The following is a 20,447-nucleotide window of genomic DNA, read 5'->3' as shown; positions in this document are numbered from 1 at the left end:
GTTCTGCATTCCTTATATCTGTGTGACACCATGTCTCTGATATCCCAACAATATCTGTCTTTGATGTTTTGAGTAATACCTCAAATTCATCAAATTTATTTACTGAACTCCTAGCATTGGTGTACACGCAAGTATACATGCACCTGTTTCTATTCTTAGCTACCCTAACACAACCCATGTGTTTACTTGTACCGCAGTGACTTCCAGCAGTCTCTGAAATATCCTGCATCTTGTTTTGCAGGCTTCTGCTCATTCCAATAGAAGCAGTGCAAGAATCTCTTTCACCTCTGCCAGTGGCTACTGTTAATCCATTAGTCCTTGTCTCCCCCCAAGCTAGCAGTTTTCCGATATAACACGAACCGAATTCACTTATGCACGATTCGCCTTGGTCTTTACAAGAAATGGCAGTCGAACACGGAATCACCCCAACTGAACGCAACACCATAGGAATGAAGAGAAGATTCTGAAAATGTATTTGTTTTTTGTATCAGTGAAGTGGAAACACATTTCACCATAATAACGTAAAAACCAACACAATTCCAGCTATCGGTATTATCGCAAATGCAATTAGATAGAGTTTACTACCAGTTTATAACAGATCAAGAGTATTACTCCCTCTAGTTGCCTCCCGAACATGCTGGTGTAGAAAACAATCATCCAATAAATCCACAAAAGCCTTGCTAGTGTGTGAGTGACCAACCCACAAATTCCAGTCAATATCTGGGAAATAAAAAAAAAAAAAAAAAAAAAAAAACACTACCAGAAACGCAACTGGAAATTGTTTTTATTGTTTTATGGCAGTAACCCCTAGAAATGTGCTTTAGTAAAATGTGAGGTGTTAAATAAAATACTTAAAATGTGTGAAAAGAAAGCGTCCTGGTGAAGACACTGCAGATTCAGAGAGAAAAAGAAAAGCAATATCGATAAACAGAGGCGGACTGGGTCAAAAATTCTTACCCGGGAAAATTTATAGTGGCCTCATACTATGGTTTATGGCCAAAATCACACCGGCCTCCGGCCCACCGGGGTTTCCCCTGTAAGGCTTATGGCCAGTCCGCCACTGTGGATAGAAAAAAAACAGTGAAACGCTTTGAGCGAAATGAAAGACCATGTGATATTGCACAAGCTACAGACCTAAATGAGGCAACACCGAGAATTACAAAGAATGCAGAGAAAATAAAAACTTTCATAGCAGGAACAACTCAAAGTGTCATTAAAATCCAATAGATTAAGACACAAAGAATTGGAAGAGATGCAACGGCTGTCAACTGTTTGGATAGAAAATCAAACAAAAAACAAGTTTGCTTATGATAGAAGCAAAAGCATTAGCAATATTTTATTACGTAATAGTCGTAATAAAATAAGTAAGTATTTTATTACGATTATTTATTGTGTGTTTGGTAATGTTTTGGTTACAAGTGTGTATTCAATCTTGGGTGGTTGGCACCTAACCCTATTTTTCCCATAGGGCCTGTTGTTTATATTGCATGATTTTGCATTGCACGAGGGTTTCTAGGAACACAACTATCGGGCTATCCGAGGACTGACTGTACTATCATTATCTGTATCTTGGTGCATGAGCATGGGCTAGCCATCTTGAAAATTGTCTGTTTCCAAATAATGCCAGCAGATGATGCCATGTGGGCACTGAGTGTTGCCAGAAGACTTTGATCAATAATCTGACACAAGATTATCAGTGTATTTTTTTTTTTTTGCATAATATCCATTTGTGTTGTATTTGTGGTTTTCATATAAATGATTTTTATATGAAAATATGAGATGTGTTTTATTTTTCATGATGCTGGTTGAGAAATTGCTTTTGTTCTTGTGTGAATGAGAAGTGAAAAATAAATAAAATATTGTGTGCTCATCTACCATCAAACACGACACTTATTTTTCTTATCTTTGACACCATATTTGTCTTGTATCATTTTTAGTGTCTTGATAGATACATTTTTTGAAAATGCTGTAAGGCTTAAGGCTATATAAAATTAAATTTGGTTGCTGGTTGGGAAACCTTGGATCACAGTACAGTCGGTCCTCGTATAACACGTGTTTGCATTACACGAATTCGATCATACACGATTTATAGATAGGGGAACGTTATCTTATATAACACGAACCGAATTCGCTTATACACGATTCGCCTTTGTGTTTACAAGAAATGGCAGTCGAATGCGGAATCACCCGAACTGAACGCAACACGATAGGAACGAAGAAGATTCTGAAAATGTATTTATGTGTTTTATATCAGTGAAGGGGAAACACATTTCACATAATAACGTAAAAACCAACACAATTCCAGCTATCGATATAATCGCAAATGCAATTAGATGGAGTTTACTACCAGTTTATAACAGATTCCACTAGCAGAAACGCAACTGGAAATTGTTTTTATTGTTTTATGGTAGTAACCCCCAGAAATGTGCTTTAGTAAAATGTGAGGTGTTAATAGTGTATCTCGGCCTTTACGGTGTTGTTTATTCAGTTGCTACACGCGCGCAGCTTTGTTTATGTGTATCAAGCGTGCCACCTCGTTTGTAATTGTGCTTTATTCCCTAAAAATTAGTAAAATACTTAAAAGGTGTGAAAAGGAAGCGTCCTGGCTAAGACTGCAGATTCAGACAGAAAAAAAAAGAAGCAATATCGATAAACAGAGGCGGACTGGGTCAAAAATTCTTACCCGGGAAAATTTGTAGTGGCCTCATACTAGCGTTTATGGCCAAAATCACACCGGCCTCCGGCCCACCGTGGTTTCCCCCGTAAGGCTTATGGCCAGTCCAATACAAAGGTTGGCAGGGTTGTCAAGGACACTACTGACACTATGTGACAAAATCACCGGCCTCCGGTGTGACAAAATCACACCAGAAGCCGGTGTGATTTTGGCCGGTGTGTTTATGGCCAAAATCACACCGGCCTCCGGCCCACCGTGGTTTCCCCCGTAAGGCTTATGGCCAGTCCGCTTCTGTCGATAGAGAAAAAATATGAAATTGTGAAACGCTTTGAGCGAAATGAAAGACCATGTGATATTGCACGTGCTACAGACCTAAATGAGGCAACGCGGAGAATTACAAAGAATGCACAGAAAATAAAAACAACTTTCATAGCGGGAACAACTCAAAGTGTAATTAAAATCCATTAGATTATGACACAAAGAATTGGAAGAGATAGAACGGCTGTCATCTCTTTGGATAGAAAATCAAACAAAAAGCAAGTTTGCTTACGATAGAAGCAAAAGCATTAGCAATATTTTATTACGACTTACGTATTATAATTTATACTTACGTATTATAAAATACGTAAGTATTTTATTATGACTATTTTATTTAATATAATAAATTTTTTACGAATAAAATACGTATTTTATCCGTAAAAAATACTTTTTTAGTATTAAAAAATACTAAAAATACTTTATTATAATATAATATTATTTTTATTACGTATTTTAATCGTTATAAATACGCAAGTATTTTATAACGATTAAAATTACCCGATTATTTATTGTGTTTGGTAATGTTTTGGTTCCAAATGTGTGTTCAATCTTGGGTGGTCGGCACCTAACCCTACTTTTCCCATAGGGCCTGTTGTTTATATTGCACGATTTTTCATTGCACGAGGGTTTCTAAGAACGCAACTATCGTGCTATACGAGGACAGACTGTATTAAATTAAAATGGTTGTGGAGTAATTGATAATATGTACTTTAAGTATTTTATTATGAACTTGAACTTTTGAGCTAATGAGAACTTTATATTTTCTGACATTTAAAATATTCTTTTTATTATTATATGATTTCAAAATTTGATGGTAATTATATAATTATCTTTGCTTGGCTGTGTGTGTATATTTAGAAATTAGAATTTCTTATAAATAGTAGTTTATGTAATGTATGGTATATATATTTTTAAACAGTGATCCCTATGTTCGCATAGACCTTATGAAAAATGACAGTGATGTTGTTATTGATTCGGTATATACAAAAACACGAAAGAAGGTAAGTGGCTGTTTAGAATTTCAGAACTTTTAGTATATAATACTATTAATGCAGCAGAATGCAGTAGTAATTATTTCTTTGCTTTAACAATGAAATTGCACACATCATTTTCTTGTTAATTTCTCTATGGCTTTGTGAATATACATATTCATATGCATACATTTCACTTTCAAAACTATATACCAACAAAAAAAAATGTATGACCAGTTGTTAACTGAGTGTTAGTGTAGCTGCCATAACAAAGTTAATGCCAACCTCCCCCTTGCTATATATGAATGTCTGAGAGTGTAAATAGAAACTCTTTTGAGACACATTCTGTAACTGCCCCCCAACTATCGTCACACATTCCAGTTACAATTTGCAGAGGGATATCTCACATGCTGACAGCTCTTAAAATATAGCCCAGGATCATCGTGAGTTCTGTCCTTCCTGTCTATGCAATAAGAGGTAAATAGAGAACAGAGCTAAATAAAGGTTGCAGAGTTATATTTCAATGTAATTAACGAAACAATTTAGAAGAGTCTAAAGAGGTCTTTCATATTATTTTTGAAACAATTTTTGAATTACTGTAATACCTGGTTTTGAAATATAATCCCACCAATTGGTTCCTAACACAGCCCAGTGTTTGGAGACATAAATAACCTTGGTTATATTTAATTGGAAGTTTTGCTTACCAATACATCACTTAGCTGCTAACACAGATTCAGAATTTGAATATGGGGAGTACAGTGTATACAGAAAGGACAGACAGGATGGGGGAGTTAGTTAAGAAGCACAAAAAAAATCTAAGGCAGTGCATCCAGTTGACATGAGTGGCCAGTGCAATATTGATTCAGTTTGGTGTGACGTAAGCACTGGGAAAGCAAAAATGAGAGTGGCAGTGGGTTATAGGCCGAATGACTCTGATGAGTGAGAGTTGATCACTTGCACACTAGCAAGACGTTTGTGGATTTATTGGATGACAGTTTTCTACAGCATCACGTTAGAGAGGCAACAGCAAGGTATAATGCTCTTGATCGATTATCAGCAGTGATTAGTCATGCATTAAGAATCTGCAGATAAAAGAACCACTAAATAGCAGTGATCACAGCATATTGATATGTGATTTACTGAAAGATGTAACTACCATCAAGGGCGAAGGTAGAGGTTTTTGCTTTCATAAAGGTGACTACACTGGTCTCAGTTTTTAGATTCTGTATAGTGAGACCAACTGATGATGATATTACCATCAGCAGATTCTAAATGGGAAGTGTTCAAGGAATTAATTTTGGAAGCTATTAGGCTTTTCATACCAACTAAGAAATACTCTTCAAGGTATAGGCCTAAATGGATGTCAGATGATCTGATGAAACTAGTGGCAGAGAAGAAAAATGCATGGATGCATATAAATTATGCATTAAGAAAAATATATGGAGAAAAATCATGAAGAAAAATGCATGGATGCATATTTGTACACCTTGACATTAATGATATTTAGAGTAGAAGATCTGCAGATTTATTTAACAAGTACAGGTCAATGTTGAAAAAAGTCTCCAGTTAGAATTAAATTGGAAAGTGTCTGCAATTATGCTCAGACATGATAGGAGGGAGTATTTGATGAGAGCCTTGTCACTCAATTCAGCCGTTGAGAGATTATACAAGGCTCATGGGGTAGAATTTTTTTCAGTGTGGTCTCTGCTTGTTAACAGGAGAGATTGCTTCTACAGGAATCAGATTCACTTAAATAGAAAGGGTACAAGAATATTTGCTGGTGCTATCGAGGCAGTGTTATGTTGGTCGGAAAACAGCTAACTGGTGGGGGGGGATTTGCAGACTAAAAGATTAACAGCATCCTGGAAAGGAAGGTGTTGGGGATTTCTAGAACTGGTGGGAATCATCATGGAAAAGTAAATATATGGTCTGTGTTATGGTAACTAAGAGTAAGAAGAAGTGCATATATACTTGCATGTACACCAATGCTAGCAGTATAGTAAATAAATTTGATGAATTTGAAGTGCTGATCAAGACATCAAAGGCAGATATTTTTGGGATATAAGAGAAGTAGGGTCACACAGATATAAGGAATGCCGAATTGGAATTTGGGGAGTACATTATGTACAGAAAAGATACAGGATAGGAAGGGAGAAGGGGTTATGCTGTTCATTAAGAAACATCAAAATCTAAGGAAGTGAGTCCAGTTGACATAGATGGCAGTGCAATGTTGAGTAAGTTTGGTGTGACATGAGCATTGGGAAAGCAAAAATGAGAGTAGGAGTGTGTTATAGGCCTAATGTCTCTGATGAGTAAAACAAAAAATTGTACAGAGAAATAGAGCCAGTAAATCAGAATGTCTTATAATGGAGGATTTCAACTTTCAGATATTGATTGAATTTTTTGGTCACTGTGTTGGTCACTTTCACAATAGCAAGATTTTGTGGATTTATTGGATGATTATTTTCTACAGCAGCATGTTTGAGAGGCAACCAGAGGGAGTAATACTTTTTGTCTGATTATCAACAGTGATTATTCTTGCATTATGAATTTGCAGATAAAGGAACCACTAGGTGGCAGTGATCATAGTGTACTGAAGTGGTATTTGCTTAAAGATGTCACTACCATCAGGGGTAGTGACATCTAACTCTAACAGGGAGCTAAATGATTTTGTAATAACTGTGAGAAAAGTGGAGGAGAGATTGTTGAAGTTAAACATGAGAAGGCACCTGGGTTGGATGGAATCTATCCAGCTATATTAAAGGAGGTGGCAAAGGAAGTAAGCAAACCTTTAGCCATAATTATGGAGCAACTTTGGAAGTCCCTATGGACTCGAGATTTTCAAATGTATCCCCAATTCACAAAGGGTGACAAGGTAATTTCAGACCTGTTAGTTTAATTTCTGTTGCGGGGAAATTAATGGAGGCACTGGTTAAAGAAGCATTGCAGGATCATCTACATCTAGACAAGACTATAGTAATAATTCAGACACAGCATGGACTTGTTAAGAGGAAAATCTTGTCTGTATACCATGATTGTATACAGACAAGATTTTCCAGTTCCTTTGTGACTATGATGTGGTCACAAAGGAACTGGATGTGAAAAATAAGTTTGATATCATGTAATTGGATTTCACAAAATCTTTTCATACAGTTGCACATAAAAGATTGCTGTACAAATTGGAGCAGTATGGCATTAAGGTCAGGCCACATCTTGAGTAGTGTACAGGTCTGGAGGCCTCATTTTCGGAAGGATTTAGAGTTGCTTGAGTGAGTTCAGAGAAGGGCAATAAAGTTGGTTAGGGGAACAAAGGGCAAGTTGCTGCTATGGATAAAGGGATGATTGACTGGGAGAAGACAGAGTGGTAATCAGTGGAGACCGCTCTCCATGGACTAATGTTATTATTGGAGTACCCCAGGGTTCCTTGTTTGGCCATTGCTGTTTTCTATACTTATCAACTATATTGATGAATGCATAACAGGCTTAATGTACAAGTTAGCTGATGATACAAAGGTTGCCAGGGTTGTTAATGATTGTAATGACTCTATGCTACTGCAGCAGCATCTAGAAAGGTTGGGCAGATGGGCTGAGAAGTGGCAAATGAAGTTTAACATTGACAAACGAAGTGCTGCATAGGGGTAGAAGTAACCAGCTGTGTGTTACTGAAATATACCAACTGTGTGTACTACAGTCAGGTTGGTAGAGAATGAAAAAGACCTGGGGGTAATTGTGCAGTCAGATATGAAGTTCTCTGAGCAGTGCAGACAGGCTGCCACAGCAGGTCATGGTGGCTTGTCAGTGATTTTTAGAAATTTTGTTTGTATGGAAAAGAAGGTTATTATCCCTTTGTTATAAGGCAGTAGTTGGGCCACACCTTGAATAGTGTACAGGTCTGGAGGCCTCATTTTTAGAAGAATTTAGAGTTGATTGAGTTCAGAGAAGGGCAACAAAGTTGGTGAGGGGAACGAAGGAGTCCTCTTAACAAGAAAGGCTTAAGTTCTGCAAATTGCCACAGCTGGAGAATAAGCACCTGCGAGGTGATCTGATTGCGGTATATAAGGCCTTGAATGGGTTGAGCATGCTCATTTCTGATGGGATTCTTTTGCTTACTCAGATTGTGAACCTGAGGGGATATAAATTCAACTTGAGGAAAGGCAGTAGTAGAATAGATGTGGAGACATTTGTCTTTAGCCAGCATGTAGGTGATTGCTGGAACAAATTTCCATCTGTGGTGGAAGTTGATAGCTTAACTGTATTCAAAGAGGAACTGGACAAACTTTTAAAGGGTGAATGAATGTATGAAATTGGGTTTTTTTTTTTGTTTTTTTTTTTGGCTTATGCTACATAAGCTCATTCACTTGCTTTTCACATGCCTCTACTACTACTACTTTATACTCAGTCAACTTCTTAGCAGATAGTGCCATGTGTCAGACGTTTCTGCATTTAAAAGCAGTTAATCTTTATATCTTTAATTATTTTGTAGTAGCAGAAAATGCAAAAAATCAAACTTATAAAGTATAGCCAAAAAAAAAAAAAAAAAAAAACAAAACAAAACCCACTCGCTGAAGGCAAACATCCACACATCTATCTAGAAACCATTCTTCCTCAATTTGTTTATGCTCCCTTGAGAAAATCCGAGAAAAAAGAAGAATGCTATCAGCATTGGTTTACTCAGTTTATTAAAGACCTTAAACACCTAAATCAGATCTGCTTGCAGGTCTGATTTAGGTGCCTAGTCAACAGATTCTACAGTTTGCAGGACTAAAGCCTTTCTTGTTGCGAGAACCCTTTTGATCCCTTTACCTTCCTCTGTGCCTGTTTCAGCAGATCTATATCCTTCCTAAAATGAGGCCTCCAGACCTGTATAAAGTATTCAAGATATGGCCTAATTGTGGTCTAGTACAAAGGGATAATCATCTCCTATTATCAAAGTTCCTGTATATCATTGACAAAACTCCATGAGCTGTCCTGTCATACAGGCTGCCAGGACAGCTCATGGAATTTTTATCAATGATTTTTGACTGTTCAGAGAACTTCATATCTGACTTCACAATTACTGCTAGATCTTTTTCAACTCTGCTGAGTTGGTATGTTAATCTGGGATTACTACTACTACCACCACCCATATGCATTTTTGTCAATGTTAAACTTCAACTGCCATTTTTCAGCCCATTGGCCTAATTTTTCTAGATCTGGTTGCAATAGTTTGATTAGTGTTATTAAACTCCCTGCCAACCTTTATATCATCTGGAAACTTAGACATCAAGCCGGATATACCTTTATACCATCAGCAAGTATTCTTGCACCCCTTCTGTTTAAGTGTATACCATCCCTGTAAAAATGATCTCTCCTGTTAACAAGCACAGACCATGGTGAGAAAAATTCTACCCTGTGAGCCTTGCACAGTCTCTCTAGGTATGAGTTAATTGACAGGGCTCTCAATGTGTACTTCCTCTTGTTGTGCCCCTTGATGTGGGCAGCTTCATGTGGAGAACAGACCTACCAGGGTGCTACTGAACCTCCAGATTAGTGTTGCTGGGATCCACTGCTTACAGCCTAGTTTCCAGGAGCATATTTCCTGTGTGCTGCGACGACCCACAGAAACTTAAAAAGGGGAATTCTGATGATTGAGGGCACAGCTTCAACACACCACTTTGGCCCCTGCTTCGATAAGATGTCTGGTCCTGGATGGTTTTTCTAGGATCATTCGACTAGTAAGTTCGCCTACAAGTGTCTGCCATGTTCAATGTCATGCCTCTACCCTCATAGTTCAAGGGACAGGATTCTGGCTGGTGTTGGTGCAGATATAATGTCTTTGTAGCCCTGGTGTATCACTCCAAGTATGCATTAAATGTACCCCAAGTACATTTATTGCTTGATGTTGGACATTGTAGTGGTAGGAGCCCAAGATCTGAACAAAAACAAAATCCGCTATGAATCGTGATACTCTAAATTCTTTTGGGATCATAAATAATGTTCCTACCATAAAATTATAATGCTGACTCTGAAAATGCTACCCCAGCAAAAAGACCCAGAACCGAAGAAACATTGTCTAATACTTTGATACTTGGTTGTACATTCCTTGAGTGGGAAGCCCATAGATAAAATGTTGCCCTTCTTCATCCAGAAGGGTTTGGACCGGTTAGCAGGTTCACCCTAATCAGTTAAATGGCTTCGTTTTGGCAATATTCTCATCAGTATCAACAGACTCCAACTGATAGGTGCTCAAACAGCATCTCTGAGCAACATGTTAGAGGGTGTTATTATGATTAATTGTTGTAATAATACCCCACAAGACAAAGCTCATCCTTAATTTAGGCATAATTTCAGAATGGGATCTACTCAAAGTGTACGAGAAGGAAATCCGTTCAGAATTAAAAAGCCAATGAGTGATAGCTGCAAAGCGAATGTTCACGTGTAGGGATGGAAATTTAGTCCTAACTTATGTTTGTAATATATATAAAATGGCTGCATTCTGGAGATATTCTCATGGAAAAGAAGTGTGATAAACACTCCGAACAGCTCTCCTGAGCCAACTTTATTGGGATACCAATTATGGTAACATCCCCACAAAACACTGAACTCATCCAGAGGCATGATATCTGAGTTGGATCTTCTGGAAGTGTTAAGGAGGAGATCTGTTCAGAACTAAAATCATAAGAAGTGACAGCTGAAGCGAATGTTTGTACTTAGTGATGGGAATCTAGGTCTGAGACAAGAAACCTTATGCTTACTTTTTATGCACCAATATCTCCTATTGAGATTAAAGCTGGTTATCTGAACTGCACAGTATGTCCATATATCCAAATCACTTCTTATGATTCAATTGCCAGAATCATGAACATACATAAATGACCAGCTGTGTTGCCATTGCATGTGCTCAGTTTGGCGAAAGGACCATGAAACTACATCATGTAAAGTTGCAAAACCCTTGCATTGACTGCCAAGGAAAGCACCCTGTATACCCTCAAGCATGCTAGAGGTGGAAGAAAGAAAAAGAAATACGACTTAAGGCAGAGCTGAACATTTTGTACTAGGAGGCCAGAAAAGCAGTTAAATCAGTAAATAGCAATGAAATAAATACCCAAAAAAAAGGTAAATCCAGGACTGAGGAAAGCTAGCTCTCAGTACTTCAGAAGGAAAGCTAGCTCTCAGCACTTCTTCCATCAACTGATGGAACCAAGAAGCCGAGGTAATGGCTAAATTCCTACAATGGAATTGTTGTGGATTCTGGAAAAATACAGAAGACATCAAGGCACTTCTGAACAAGTACGAACCATCGTACCTTTGCTTACAGGAGACTTATCTAAATGCAAATAATGATTCCGCTATGCATAAGATTGCCATCATTTGTGAGGATAGAATTACAGATGGCCCTGATCATGTAGGAGTCACTATCCTCACAGGCAACCAGACCCCATTTCAGTCTTTGCTGCTTATGACCTGTTTAGAGGCTGTTACTGTTCATCTTACAAATGGGATTTTTAATAACAATCTGCTCTATTCATTTGCCAGCTGAGACTGGCACCCCCATCCAAAAAGATCTTTTAATTCAGTTGCTTCTTTTGTTCTTACTTACTGGGGATTTTAATGGACATACTATCCTTTGGGATAGTGCTAACATCAGTGGAAGGGGATGAGTCATAGAATATACGCTCGCTGACAATGACCTCTTCCTTCTAAATGTGGGAACAAACGTTTTCTGTCACATGCCTGCCTGCATGTTTTCTGCTATTTATTTTTCTATCTGTTCCCTTGCTTTCCTCCCTTCACTTACTTGGGAGGTGGAGAACCGGTATGGAATTGATAACCACCCTAATTAATGGGAGACCTTTTTTCGGAGATAACCACAGTGGAAGAGTGATCAGGCTGACTACAATGACTTAAAATATTTGGCAAATTTTGACATCACTGTAGTCAATCAGAACTTACATCACAGAAAGGATTGTCCATGCAGCTACAATTGTAATTCCAAAAACATCTACCCAGTTTCCATCTTTTCCCAAAACATGATGGAATGTAAAATACACAGCAGCAGCAGCAGCAAAAAAAAAAAAGGCTCAAAACAAAGCTTGGAAAATGTTCTGACGATATCCTGCCATGGCCAACCTAATAGCCTTTGAATGTGCATGAGCAAAAGCATGGTATATCATGCTTTTGCCATCAGAGTTGAAAGGAATTGTGTATCCATTTAGCATAATCTATTACTCATATTATCAGCACTAAGGTGGTCTGGGACAAAATCTTGAATACAGCACATCCCTCATCAGTCTTGAAATATAATGGAGCACTATTGCTTGTTAAACTGCAATACCCAATGCTCTTGTGGAAACTTTTCTAAAATCTCAGTAACATAATCTTATTTCCCAGAGTTTATGGTCCTTAAATTCAGAAGTGAGAATCTGGCCCTTAATTTTCAGAGGTTGTTTATCCATATAATTTAAAATTGAATTTGGATCTGTAATGAAGTCAGAAAGAAGGTTCGGCATTCTAAGACAGAGTATGAGAAGTCTCTGGCAAAGAATGCAGTGAAAAGTAGCAAAGACTTCTATGCTTATATTAATAGTAGAAAGAAAGAGTTGAACCACATTGGGCCACTTGATGTCACTAGGTTAACTGCTGATAACCCAGGTCACTCACAAATTCAATAGGTATTTTGCATCTACATTCACACATGAGGAATTCTTTAGGGGAGAGGATGCCAGAAGTTTTTCAAACTCTAATGGGAGCTAAATATCGGAGAGCAGTGTTAGGTGGGTTGGAAATCTACTAGCTTGGGGTGGGATACACAGATTAATAATTAAATAATAGCCACAGGCAGAGGTTAAAGTGATTCTTGCATTGCTTCTATTGGAATGAGCAGCAGCCTTGAAAGCAAAGTACTGGGAATTTCAAGAACTGGTGGGAGTCATCATGAAACAAATAAATACATGGGCTGTGTTAGGGTAACTAAGAGTACAAACAGGTGCATGTATATTCGAATGTACACCAGTGCTAGGAGTATAGTAAATAAATCTGATGAATTTGAAGTGTTTGTTGAGAGACACCAAAGATGTTGGGATTTCAGAGATGTGGTGTCACTCAGATATAAAGGATGCAGAATTTGAATATGGGGAAGTACAACATATACAGAAAGAACGTAGTGTATAGTGTTTATTGTCAAGCAGCATGTGGGGATTTCCCTAAAACTACATAGTATTCTCTGTGATGCACTACAAACTGAAAATGCCAGAGGTAGTGTTTTGGTGTTGTTCTGTGTAGCGTTGTGTTGTGTTGTTCTGTTTTTTCTCCAGCATTTAGCTGTGGGCCCTAATATGGGACCCCACTTTGTCTGCCCTTTGCCCCGAGGAGGCAACCTGGTATAGTAGGAGATATAGTTTCTGGTGGGAATGAAGATTTGTCTGTGCCTGAGTTTGCCAGGACGGGTCCCGGGACCAAAAAAAAAAAAAAGTCTGCAAATGCAAAGAGAATTAAGGTGAAGGTAGGAGGGAACAGATGAAAAAAAGGAAGGTGGGGATGAAAGGAAGACTTTCCACCTGGAAATAGGAAGTTAGGGGGAATAGAAGAAAGGACAAGATAGGAGGGGCGGAGGTTAAGAAGTGCATAAAATCTAAGGCAGTGCATCCAGTTGACATGGCTGGATAGTGCAATGTTTAGTCAGTTTGGTGTGACACTGAGAATTCAAAAGTGAGAGTAGAAGTGGGTTATAAGCCTAATAACTCTGCAGAGTACAATGAACAGCTGTACAGAGAAATAGATTGGACCAGTAAATCAGAATATTTTATAATGGAGGATTTTATCTTTCCAGATATTGACTGGAACTTGTAGATTGGTCAATCACACACACTATCAAGACTTCTGTGGATTTATTGGATGATATGTTTTCTACAGCAACGTGTTAAAAAGGTAACAAGAGAGAGAGAGAGAGAGTAATATCTTGATATGATCATCAGCAGTGATTACACTGGTCAACAAGGTTTTGCTAACATGGATGAAAGTAAGCTCTTTTTTTTTTTTTTTTAAATTTGTGTGAGCAGATTACAAATATGACAGTAAAAAGTTTCTATCATGTCACATTTTTTAGAAAGATGCAAAAATAGTTTAATAAAAAAAAAAGGAAAATAGCTTCAAAATCAACTAAATCATCAACATCGATCACACTCTGTACCTTTCACTGTCAAATTTATTGTAACAAAATAGACATAACAAAACAGACATATCTGTGTTGTTTAATGGTATACTAATACCTCTTTTAGTTGTAGCCCTGAGGAGTGGCTGCTCTGAGTTTTATTGCTATTATGCAAACGTGCTACTGCATAATACCCTTATTATGCAGTAGCACGTTTGGATCCTACTATATTTCTGGCAGCCAGGTGCCTCTGTGAGGGGGTTAGTTTCGATTTGTAAGATCTAGTGGTAGGTTGTGGTGTTTTAAAGTTCCTTTTGGTCTTGTGAAAACTTGTGAAGTGGAGTGAAAATGCCGTGCGTGCGTGCATTAATTTGCCAAACAGTTTTTGCTATGTTTGTGGACAATTTACAGTGATGTTCCAATGTCGATCAATCACAGACAAGATGAAACAAGCTTATTATTTTTATTTTGTTTGTGACGCGAGTGGTCAGGAAAAAAGGTGGGTGCTGCATATGTGCTGTATAACGTGCCATGTAAATCTGACCAATTGGATGAAGGGGAACAATTCTAAAATGCCTTTTACTGTTCCAATGATCTGGTGAGAACCAACAAGTCACCTCGAAGATTGTTATTTCTGAACCATAAATACCAAGCCGTTTTCTAGGAAAACTAGAGTTAAAATAAAATACCCAAGCCTTCTGTCCGCAGTAAGACCAGTGCCACACACACACACCGGAACTCCCTGTTTCTATTCCTCCACCTAGTTGTGAAGAAATCACTGTTCTGGAAGAAGAGCAAGAGTCATTAGAGCCCATACCTACCCACCCCCCTCAATGTTTGCTGATCCTAGTTAGAATCCTGAAAATGACAAAACCCTACACTTAATTGAACAAAGTGAACATCATTTGGTTAGGGATTTAAATCTTTCAAAGCAACAGGCTGAGCTTGTAGGATCTAGATTGCAACAGTGGAATTTGCTGGCAAAAACCACTAGGATTTCTGTGTTTAGAAACCAAAATGAAAAGTTTGCAGGTTATTATCAAAAGGAAGGTTCTCTTTGTGTGCAAAAATGTAAACATATTGATGGATGAACTAAGGTTTGAATACAATCCTGAAGAATGGAGATTATTCATAGAGTCTTGACACAATATAATAGCATAGCTTAATTTAATTTATTATGGTACTCACTTTTTTATAATCTGCGTTGATGTTGGAATAAAATGGATGATAATTTTAAATTTAAGTTAGCGTGAATAAGTTAGGATTTAAAAACAGAATTAAAATATGCGCAAGGAAGTAGAAATGCACGTCTTTGTCCTTGGTTGTCAGTGTTGAAATTTAAAACAATTGAAGTTATATAGTTGGAAACAGAAGGCCAATAGCCATAACAAGTGGCTTTTGTTTTATACGTCTTCTACAGCTCTAAAACGGTGTTTGCAGGCCGGCCACTAGTTAGTACACCAGACCGAACCTATTGGTAACTCTCTAGGAGGCTTCCGGATCAGCTAGTGTATAATCTTGCTACCTCTACTCTGCCAGACAGTGACTGGAGGGAGTCGGAGCAGTGTGTATGCGGGGAGCATTGTCGAGGCCATGCTACGTCAAGGATCTGGGTATATTCTTACCACGTGTACGCCATATCCAAAAATTTCCTTACTTCATACAGCATGTCCCACCCACTTTTTCTTACTATCGAATACACCATGAATTGTCAAGCTAATAGAGCAAACTTATCTGCGAAAAGATCTAAACCTCCCAAGCACTTCCTAATTCATTTCACAAATATACGTGGTCTCAGTTCTAATCTCGACGATGTCCATTTCCACTTGCAGTCTGCCAAACCCCATGTACATTTTCTGACAGAATCTCAGTTATCGGTTGATTCAACTACTGCTCATCTCAGATGCCCAAATTATTCGCTGTATGATTCCTTTCACCTCAAAGGTGGTACTTGTGCATATGTCCGTTCTGATATTCCCTGTCACAGACTTGGCAATTTGGAATCTCCTCTCTTTGATCTTCTCTGGCTTAAAATCTCTCTACCTCATTGTGTCAAATTCATCTGTTGTCTCTACCGTTCTCCCAACTCCACTAATCACTTGGAGCTCTTTGACTTCCTCTCTTTGCAACTTGACTTTCTCCAGTCCAACTTTCCTAACAGTGAGGTAATTTTCCTTGGTGATTTTAATGTTCACAACTCCAGCTGGCTTCCGTCTTCTAGTCACACTGACCCAGCAGGTCGAGATTCTGAGGCTTTTGCAATTACTAATGACCTAGCACAGATTGTTCATTTACCTATAAGAATACCGGACAATCCTAATCATACAGCCAATATGCTTGATCTTTTTCTCACAAACAACCCTTTTAAGTACACGGTCGAAGTGAGAGGTCCTTTAGGCACTTCAGATCACAACTTGGTGATTGTCTCTTCTCCAATGGAACTTTTATCTCATGGCTATTCCCAACCTCGTGGCATTACAAGAATGCAAAATGGGATGACCTGCGAGACTTCTTTTCTTCTTTTCCTTGGTCGGATTACTGTTTCAAAACTTCTGATGTCAACGTTTGCTCAGATCGTGTCAGTGAAATTATTCTTTCAGGAATGGAATCCTTTATCCCACACTCCACTTTAAAATCTCGTCCTTTATCTAAACCTTGGTTTTCCAATAAATGTGCTAAGGCTGATCAAGAGAAGAATGTTGCATATCGTAATTGGCTTGTTTCTAATTCTTCAGTTTCATTTTCTGCCTACACCAAAGCTCGCAACAATTGTAAAGCAGTTATTAATCAGTCCAAACTAGAGTTTGAACAGGCTAAGAGTAGAAAACTTGCTTCTTGTCCTAATGGTAGCCGAGCATTCTGGTCTCTTGCCAAAGCTATTGGCCGCAACTTTTGCCCATCTCTGCTCCCACCTCTGTCCAAACCAGATGGTTCTGTTGTCACTTCAGCCAAGGATAAAGCTGACCTGCTAGCATCCCATTTTTCTTCCAGCTCATGTATTAATGATCTTGGTAAAACACCTCCCACCATTCCCAACACACAATCTGTAGAGCTATAATCGAGGAAAAACGCATGTAGAGCAATAATCGAGGAAAAACGCATGTGCCAGCGGCAGTTATCATGGCAACAACAGCTTAACAATAAGCTTCGAAGTATTAAACCAAATCTTGAGTGATGGCCTTCAAGCTTCAGTTCAATCCAACAGCAGGAGGTAATGTTATTACCTCCTGCTGTTTGAGAATAGGCCACACTAATATTACTCATTGTTATCTCTTAAGAGGGGAGACTCCCTCTCAGTGTCATCACTGTAACACTATACTTTCAGTGAAATATATCTTTGTCGAATGCACAAAATATGCAGGAGAATGCCAGAACCTTTTCACTCCGGATATAACGAAAGACCCTCTTACATTTGCTTCAATCTTGGGTAATAAAATAAATGTCTCAAACATCATTACTTTTCTCAAGTTGATTAATATATATATTGTCTCCTTCAGTTAATAAAAAAAAATTATTTTTTAGTCCTAGTTATGAAATTATCCTTATCTGTAAGAAATAATATGCATACTTATATGTATGGCACACTATGGCTATAGATGCTGATATGCCAACAAATCCTCAACCAACCAGCACCAAACCCACAAGATTTATGTTGATACATCTAAACTGATGTGCAGAACTTCTTGCACAGTATTTGTGGAGGAATGTCTGAATAATTTTGGTCATGTATACTATCTGCAAACATGTATTGAGTTACACCATCCCTGGGAGGAAATACTTAATTCTAGTGATCACGTGATAGATAAATGGCAGTATCAATTTTAAGTAGGAGATAAATGTTGTGTATATTAGGTGACAGGTAGACAGAACAGAAAGGACCCATTTTCCTTTAATAGCAATAATAGTTACTCACTTGGAGGGAATACATTATTCAGATAGTGAAAGAGTGGGATGCTCACAATCAGTTGTTGGAAACATCATATGCCAATGGAAGACAGAAGGTATTGTGACAATTCAAGCTAAGTAAACTACCATTAATGACACCCCCGAGCATGTCATCAGTTAAAACAGATAATATGAGGAAATTGCAATGGGACCCTTAATGAAATTACCCCAGGGGCTCACCTCTGGTGAGTATGGGCTTGGCACTCCCAAGATCCCGAGCTGGATATCATCATTCTTCTTTCTTGGTGATTTCCTTCTACTTTTGACACTCTCTTTCACTCTCTCTCAGGGTAACTCAGAAATTTTTTTTTTTTTTTTTTTTTGGCTGGTGCTGCATAAGCCTCAGGCTTCCTTGCACCATATGGCTAATAATAATAAATGACACCAGAGATAATGGACTTAACTGGGGCAGGACCAATAACCGTTAAAAAAATATTTTATAGAATGACTTACCTGTGTTTCCTCATATTATCTGTTTTAACTGATGACATTCTTGGGGGTGTCATTAATGGTAGTTTACTTAGCTTGAATTGTCACAATACCTTCTGTCTTCCATTGACATATGATGTTTCCAACAACTGATTGTGAGCTGCAGCTGCTTTAAAGCTAAATTTGTTCCAAGCACTGCATGTTATCCTGTCTGCATGTGCAGAACAGAAGTATTGGACATTACAGCAATGGCAGGATGTCAGGTGCTGTAATGTCCAGTGCTCATATTCATATTAAAAATATGGAAGCATTTAGAAGCATTGGACATTACAGTTTATTAAATTGTGATGTCCAATGTTTATTGCATTTAGGAGTATTTAGAAGCATTGGACATTATTTATTTATTAAAAACAAGAAATTTATTTAAAATTTCTTTGCAAACCATTTCTTGAAAACAGAAATGGTTTCTAACTATTTCTGTTTTCATTGTCTCAGTATGCGCTGATATTTTTTTTCCCCCTTTCTTTTACTCTCTCCATTTGGTGATTGCACATTATATTGATTCATGGTACACAACTATCTACGTCCTTTTATTTTCTCTGTTATTTTAATTAGTTATAAATATATTTATTAAACCATCTAGTATGCATGTTTTTTTTGTATTTTATATACCACAAACAGAAAAGTGTAAATTTAAATATCCCTTACATTTATGTCAGTCTGGATTTTAGTTTTCCTCAAGTATTTCACCTTTATTATGTTATTCACCTTTGAATAATTTAATTCGAGAGGTTTAGTTACAGGAACTTCTTTACAGTGTAGCATTGGGCTGAAAAAGCATTCTATGCATCTGCTCCTATGTTAGTTTTACACAGAACTTTGGTTTTGGCTTTGAATTTTCCTCACTTTGTACCATTAAATTCAGAAGTGGCACCGTGAAGAAATAATTTTTGTAAGTAATAAAGACAGCTGTTACTTGAAGAAATTATGTATCCTTATTAATTAATATAGTGTGAGAAAATCAAAGTCAGTATTTTCAGTTTTTCTTGCCTTTTATTGTTACCTATTTTTGTGCTGCTGTGTGTCAGGAGTGAGGTTGCCAAGTTTTTTTTTTTTTTTTTTTTTAAAGTAATGCAGATTTTACTCAAGATATTATTTATTTTTATTATCCAATATAGTGTGAGAAATTTATAATATACTATTATAACATTTATTTTAACTTAATAATTTAAGCTGTTCCTTGCATTTTATCCTTAAAAAAAAAAAAAAAAAAGAAGTTAAATAGCTATATAAAATACACTATTTGAACTCCCCTGGCCAAATTTTATTTTTGTTCTATGACCTTACAGTGTAAATAATATCATAGCATCTTATAAAAGCTTGTCTTTTTTCTGTTATAATGCTTTTAGTCAGGAGTGTATACATCAGTTTTTGATAGATTTATTCATGGATTTGCTCTACTAAGAAACAAATTTGTTATTGAATAAAGCTGATCTGTAATATTTTGTTAATTTATTCACCTATCCATTGCTTGTGTTTACAGACATTGAATCCTAGGTGGGAAGAAGAATTCATATTTCGGGTAAGTAGTTGAACTAAAATGTCTCGTTTTTAGTTACAGCATGTGAATATTGATAATTTTTTTTTTTTTTTTTTTTTTGTACCTGCTGCTAACTGTATTTATCTTAATTAGGTAAAACCCCATGCTCATAAAATAATAATGGAGGTTTTTGATGAGAACCGTTTAGTAAGTGTTTTTCTTTACTAAATTTTTTTTATTTTTATAATTGATCTATAAATAGGCATTGGCTATATATAGTAGTTAAATTCCTTTCTAAAGGTAAGAAAAAAGTGGTTGCTTAAAAATTAGTTTTGTCTTTGTGTTTTAATCCTGAAGTGTATATGTAGGACTCCCTCATAGCCATGCTAACCTCAGGAATTTTTTCACAACAGAGTAATGGTTCCTGGTCAGTGAAGATTC

General features: G+C 37.3%; 1 protein-coding gene across 3 annotated transcripts in view; it reads left to right on the top strand.

Annotated features, from left to right (window-relative positions):
* Window positions 1-20,447, top strand: part of Nedd4 (E3 ubiquitin-protein ligase Nedd4) — an 811,340-nt gene that overhangs the window by 52,057 nt on the left and 738,836 nt on the right. For 2 of the 3 annotated variants that reach the window (XM_090378867.1, XM_090378869.1), the window contains exons 3-5: window positions 3,912-3,993; window positions 20,010-20,048; window positions 20,160-20,213. In XM_090378867.1, the coding sequence (XP_090234993.1) occupies window positions 3,912-3,993; window positions 20,010-20,048; window positions 20,160-20,213 (175 nt within the window). Of the gene's footprint in view, window positions 1-3,911; window positions 3,994-20,009; window positions 20,049-20,159; window positions 20,214-20,447 lie in introns of those variants that run through there. The other variant, XM_090378870.1, reaches the window with a different exon arrangement.

This window comes from Mastigoproctus giganteus, chromosome 8, assembly GCF_048544385.1.
Source record: "Mastigoproctus giganteus isolate SK-2022 chromosome 8, ASM4854438v1, whole genome shotgun sequence".
Classification (NCBI taxonomy): Eukaryota; Metazoa; Arthropoda; class Arachnida; order Uropygi; family Thelyphonidae; genus Mastigoproctus; species Mastigoproctus giganteus.
The sequence above is the reverse complement of the archived record's forward strand: the minus strand, read 5'-3'. Positions and strand labels throughout refer to the sequence as shown.